We start from the raw sequence: 6,000 nt of genomic DNA on the forward strand, positions 1-6,000 counted from the left end.
CTGATGCAGCCAATCCTCCTGGAGCTTACAGTAGGCCCTGTGAGCTCTTGGAGGACTGGCTACATCAGGGGTATGTGGCCTAATATGCAAAGGAGTTCCTGCTACAAAAAAAGCCCTGCGTAACAGTAATATTTTAACATGATTATATGTAGCTAATTCAATAACTAATCTATTACAGTTATGTCCAGAGTTTTCTACCTTCTCATGATTGAGAATAAAATAAGCAAAATGTAAAACGATGCCTGTAGGGAACTAAAGGCTGAAGCAGCATTTAGAAGAATGGAATTTAAATTTAGTATATTAAAAATTAAATACCTGAATATGCTGGCAATAGCAACATAAATAAGATGCACACCACTAGCAAAAACAAATGCATTTAAGAGCTTTTCTGGGGGGATTAAACAATTAAGAAACCTCTTGTTTCTTAGATTTTTATGTATACAATTATACACACAATAATCAGTAATGGATAATTTTTTTCTGAATCCATAAAAATGGTATCAGCTACAGCATATTCCAAACTGCAATTACTAACTGAAAGTGAAGAAGTCTATTTTTACAAATATATCATTGACCATCTTTGGCACCTGAAGCAATCAAATAGTTTAGCAAGGTCAATGTCAATACTGCTAAAATTCTAATTAAAAATTTCATATTTATCTTCACTGGCTGCTAGGCCTACATAAACCATGCCATCCAAATAAGCCACTCATTTCCAAAGCTACTGTACAACAAATTCAGATTCAATGTAATGATCTAAATTTATATTTTAGGTTCCTCTTCCAAGCTTAGTACTTGTACTTATTAGAGAGCATTGTCACACAAAGAATCATTTATTCTTCTACTCATTAAGTACTGTACTTAGAAGCTAAACAGAGAATTATACACACTACATTATATATAATTAAAAGGCATTATTTTATTAAAAAAAACAAACTGGGAGGAACATAATCCAACCACAACAGCTAACTTAAAACTTGTCAGGCTTTAAGTAGTTAAACTTCAATCACCATCTTTAAATTCCTTCATCATATGAAATATTTAACACAAGCAGTGTGCAATGTACTTTCTACACTCTAGTGAAGGCTTTGGTGCAAAACAAACCGGAGCGAAACCCTTTTCAACAGAGGCCACTGGAAAGGTTACAAGCAACAGGGCATGAAAGAATAGCCACACCCCATTTGTTCTCAACACACTCTAACCAGGGTTAGAGTTACACTTATTGTGGTTATTATCCTTGGACAGGCCTATCTAGTTTGGGTTTGCTTCTTCAAATCCCTATTATTTTAAAAACACACACTGCGGGAATGAACTTCATTAATCTGAACGAAGACACCATCTACTACCGTACGTTCAAAATAAATACAGTCCTGTCAAGCCCAGCTGGACTTCAAAATGACTTTCTTTGGTAGCCGCTTGACGGAACGCAAGAAATGGACCACTCGGATATATATAGGAGCGGGGGATTAAGAGAAGGGGGTCGGAAACTTCCACACCTAACAGCCACCCCGCACTAGCCCAGCCCCCTCCCGCGCCGCCTGCAGGCTTAGAGCGCCCAGGAGTAATGACGTCACTAACACTATGCTCCCCTCCCCCACAGGCCCAGGTTGTCGAGGCGCCTTCTTGGGACAGATGTTCGTCTAGTTTAAGCCTCAGCAACTCTCTACCTTCATCGTAGTTATAGCCGCGCACGTTCCTATGCCGGGCCATGGTGAACGCAGCACTGTAGACAGGCGGTATCGGGGAGAGGGAGGGCCTCTTACGCCCTTTGGAGTGGGCACCTATTGCGTCTTCCAGTCACCATGTTATTCATCAGGGCCAAACTCCACCCGCCTTTCAGACGGCGGTATTGCGCGTGCGCCAGTCCACCCGATGGGCTCGTTTTTCGGAAGTACGCATGCGTTCTTCCACAGTACGTCCTAACAGCAAACGGCGCGCGCGTCAGATCGTGGAGGCGGAGGAAGAGACAAAAGTGCACTGCCCTCGCTCGGTCTGGTGCGTCCTTGTTTGTTGGAACCTGTCTGACTTGCGTCAGACCGTGAACGTTCGCCTGGCATCAAGCGACCAATCAGGCTCCTATTCTTGCTCGAAGACCGCCTCCCGCACCGCGCTTAAAATAGTCCGTTTGTCGTTTGGATGCTGTGATAGCTCGAATGAGTGAATGTTCAGTACCTAATAAAATAAAGCCCTGCTTCTGAGTTAGAAGTTATAAATGTACTTGAAGCAGCTTTCATTGTAAACCAACAGCTCTGAAACGAATTTACAAAATTCCAGCCCAGTCAGAAACTGTACATAGCAGCAGGGTCAGCAGAATACTCTCCAGAATCCAGCACTGACCAAATCAGCTGGCAAATGATCATGGAAACAACAGTTTTGTGCGTTCTGTAAAATCTAATCAGAAGATGCATAACACCATTCCCCTGAGTTAAGGTTGGCAGCTCTGTGTTGTGAAATTCCTGGAGATTCTGGAGGCACAGCCTGGGAAGGGGAATATAATGAACAGAATCCCTTTTACAAAGTTGCTATTTTCCAAAGCATCAGTTTTTTCCAGGGGGACTGGAGACTGGAGATGAACTGTAATACCAGGAGATCTCAGGTCCCATTCTCATTCACAGTTCAATCTATATGATTTTCAACATCTTCAAAAAGGTGCTGATACCTTCTCATATACTTCATAAATTGAATGACGTTTTAAAGTGGCCATGCCTGTCCTATGAAATTCAATAAAAGTGCTCTCAAAAACCTTGTGTATGATTCCATATTTCCTTATTCATTTCCAGGCTTAGCATATGGTATGGATGTACTGAACAGCCTCTAACATAACTGACACATAAAGCTATTTCCCAAAGAGGCAGCCTAGAATCCATTTCTACAAATACAAATTCACATATAAATACATATAGAAACCATAACTTTAATATTACACAAAGCACAATTCAAACACATTAAACATTTACAAAGGCACCACCTTCATACCATATGGATGTTTACCAGCAGAATTTTTGGAAAAGTTTCTCATCCATACCAGTCAGCATTATGCCTATAAACACTTAATCAGCAACAGCTGTATGAATTCTTAAAGGTACAAAATTAAAAGCATGTATTGTATTTGTATAAATCAGACATACCATATAGGGTTGCCAAGTCCAATTCAAGAAATATATGGGGACTTTGGGGTTGGAGCCAGGAGACTTCGGGGGTGGATCCAGAAGCAGGGTTGTGACCAGCATAACTGAACTCCAAAGGGAGTTCTGGCCATCACATTTAAAGAAACCACACATCTTTTAAATGCCTTCCCTCCATTGGAAATAATGAAAGATAGGGGCACCTTCTTTGGGGGCTCATAGAAGAAGAAGACTACAGATTTATACCCCACCCTTCTCTCTGAATGAGAGACTCAAAGTGGCTTACAATCTTCTATATCTTCTCTAGGCTTCCCAATCCCCAGGTCCCGGCAGGGGATCCCCCGGTTTTACAGGCTTCCCCCCTCCCCCAGCCAGCTGGCCAGCTGGGGAAGCCCCTCCCCCACAGCTATTATGCACCTCCAGGAACAATTCCCATAGGGAATGATGTGGAATTGATCTGCGAAGATCCGGGGCTCGGGGGGGCTGTTTTTTGAGGTAGAGGTGCCAAATTTTCAGTATAGCATCTAGTGCCTCTCCCCAAAATACCCCCCAAGTTTCAAAAGGATTGGACCAGGGGGTCCAATTCTACGAGCCCCAAAAGAAGGTGCCCCTATCTTTCATTATTTTCTAGGGAAGGAAGGCATTTTAAAATGTCCCTTTAAATGTGATGGCCAGAACTCCCTTGGAGTTCAATTCTGCTTATCACACCCTTGCTCCTGGCTCCGCCCCCAATGTCTCCTGGCTCCACCCCCAAAGTATCCTGGCTCCACCCCCAAAGTCCCCAGATATTTCTTGAATTGGACTTGGCAACCCTAATCTTCTCCCCCCACAACAGACACTCTGTGAGATGGGTGGGGCTGAGAGGGCTCTCACAGCAGCTGCCCTTTCAAGGACAGCTCCTGCGACAGGCTATGGCTAACCCAAGGCCATTCCAGCAGGTGTAGGTGGAGGAGTGGTGAATCAAACCCGGTTCTTCCATATAAAAGTCCGCACACTTAACCACTACACCAAACTGGCTCTCCAAACTGATGCAATCTTTTTGAAACTTGGAGGATATTTTGGGGAAAGGCACCAGATGCTATGCCTACTCTCTCTTGCAAATTAAGCCATCATTTCAGAATTAATCAGTGATAGATGGGTGTGTGCAAGAGATAGTCTGTATGGTATTATAAGTTATATTTATTCAGCTTTTGAAAAAGCTGTATTCAGCAAAACATGACATTTCAAGCTGGCGATCACGTGAAGGCAAACTTCCCTTTGGAGCCGAGTTTTGCAGATAGACATGTTGGAAATTTATTTGGAATTTTCTACAACCTATCAAGGACTGAGAACTCTTCCACAGTCACGCAGTGAAATTGGCTTGTTCTTTACAGGACTCTGTGCTTTTAAAGTTTTGTAACTGTATTGCGGATATACTGATGCTTGTGTGCTTTTTAAAAGGTTGTGATTGTTTCTACTTTAAAGAAGTGTTAAGTATATGTCTCAGGCACAGTTATTTTATATTCTGCTTTTTACTGTGCCGTCACTGTTCTACTTGCTTCCCACCTGGGGATTGGCAACCCTACATACCAGCTATGTTTTTCTTTTAACAAAAATAGTCAATTTGTGAATTTAAGCCTGCCAGCATTAGGGAATTGAGTCACTGCTCTAAGATAAGACTGCAAAATTGGAAAGCACTACTGACAGAACATTTCCTTACCCACCACCATACAGAGGTTGACATGCAGTTCTGTGTACTCTTTAAATATCAAGGGTCTTCAGGTCTTTATAATGATGTTCATAAAATACTGCTGAAAGAAGAGACATATTGGACACATCAATTCAGTTCCCTAGTGCCAGGAGACTTAAATTCACAAATTGACCATTCATATTATCTGTAAAAAACAAATGGTGCCATAGAGTTTTATCTGAAATGCTAGGCCAGCGATAGCTCTCCAGATGTTAAGAACATAAGAGAAGCCATGTTGGATCAGGCCAATGGCCCATCCAGTCCAACACTCTGTGTCACACAGTGGCCAAAAAAAAAAAAATCGCGTGGGGGATGCTCTAGCACAGGGGTGGTTAACAGTAGCTCTCCAGTTGTTTTTTGCCTACAACTCCCATCAGCCCCGGCCATTGGCCATGCTGGCTGGGGCTGATGGAAGTTGTAGGCAAAAAACATCTGGTGAGCTACTGTTGGCCACCCCTGTGCTAGAGCATCCCCCACGCGATGTGCCTGGCGTGTTTATATCACTTCCAAGTCAGTGGGTTGGGGGCCTCAAAACCAGGGAATATAAGAACGTAAGAGAAGCCATGTTAGATCAGGCCAATGGCCCATCCAGTCCAACACTCTGTGTCACACAGTGGCAAAAAAAATTATATACACACACACACACGCACGCTGTGGCTAATAGCCACTGATGGACCTCTGCTCCATATTTTTATCTAAACCCCTCTTGAAGGTGGCTATGCTTGTGGCAGTGATTTCCACATGTTAATCACCCTTTGGGTGAAGAAGTACTTCCTTTTATCCATTTTAATCTGTCTTCTCAGCAATTTCATCGAGTGACCACGAGTTCTTGTATTGTGAGAAAGGGAGAAAAGTACTTCTTTCTCTACTTTCTCCATCCCATGCATTATCTTGTAAACCTCTATCATGTCACCCCACAGTCGACGTTTCTCCAAGCTAAAGAGTCCCAAGCGTTTCAACCTTTCTTCATAGGGAAAGTGTTCCAGCCCTTTAATCATTCTAGTTGCCCTTTTCTGGACTTTCTCCAATGCTATAATATCCTTTTTGAGGTGCGGCGACCAGAACTGCACACAGTACTCCAAATGAGACTGCACCATCGATTTATACAGGGACATAATGATACTGGCTGATTTGTTTTCAATTCCC

General features: G+C 42.8%; 1 protein-coding gene across 2 annotated transcripts in view; it reads right to left on the bottom strand.

Annotated features, from left to right (window-relative positions):
- LOC132590900 (HBS1-like protein) overlaps positions 1 to 2,003 on the bottom strand; it is a 91,847-nt gene extending 89,844 nt beyond the window's left edge. For both annotated transcript variants that reach the window (XM_060263825.1, XM_060263826.1), the window contains exon 1: positions 1,668 to 2,003. In XM_060263825.1, coding sequence (XP_060119808.1) covers positions 1,668 to 1,710 — 43 coding nt within the window. In that variant the 5' untranslated portion in view covers positions 1,711 to 2,003. The remainder of the gene's footprint in view (positions 1 to 1,667) is intronic.
- Between the last annotated feature and the right edge of the window lie 3,997 nt (positions 2,004 to 6,000).

Source organism: Heteronotia binoei, unplaced genomic scaffold (genome assembly GCF_032191835.1).
Source record: "Heteronotia binoei isolate CCM8104 ecotype False Entrance Well unplaced genomic scaffold, APGP_CSIRO_Hbin_v1 ptg001011l, whole genome shotgun sequence".
NCBI classification, from domain to species: domain Eukaryota; kingdom Metazoa; phylum Chordata; class Lepidosauria; order Squamata; family Gekkonidae; genus Heteronotia; species Heteronotia binoei.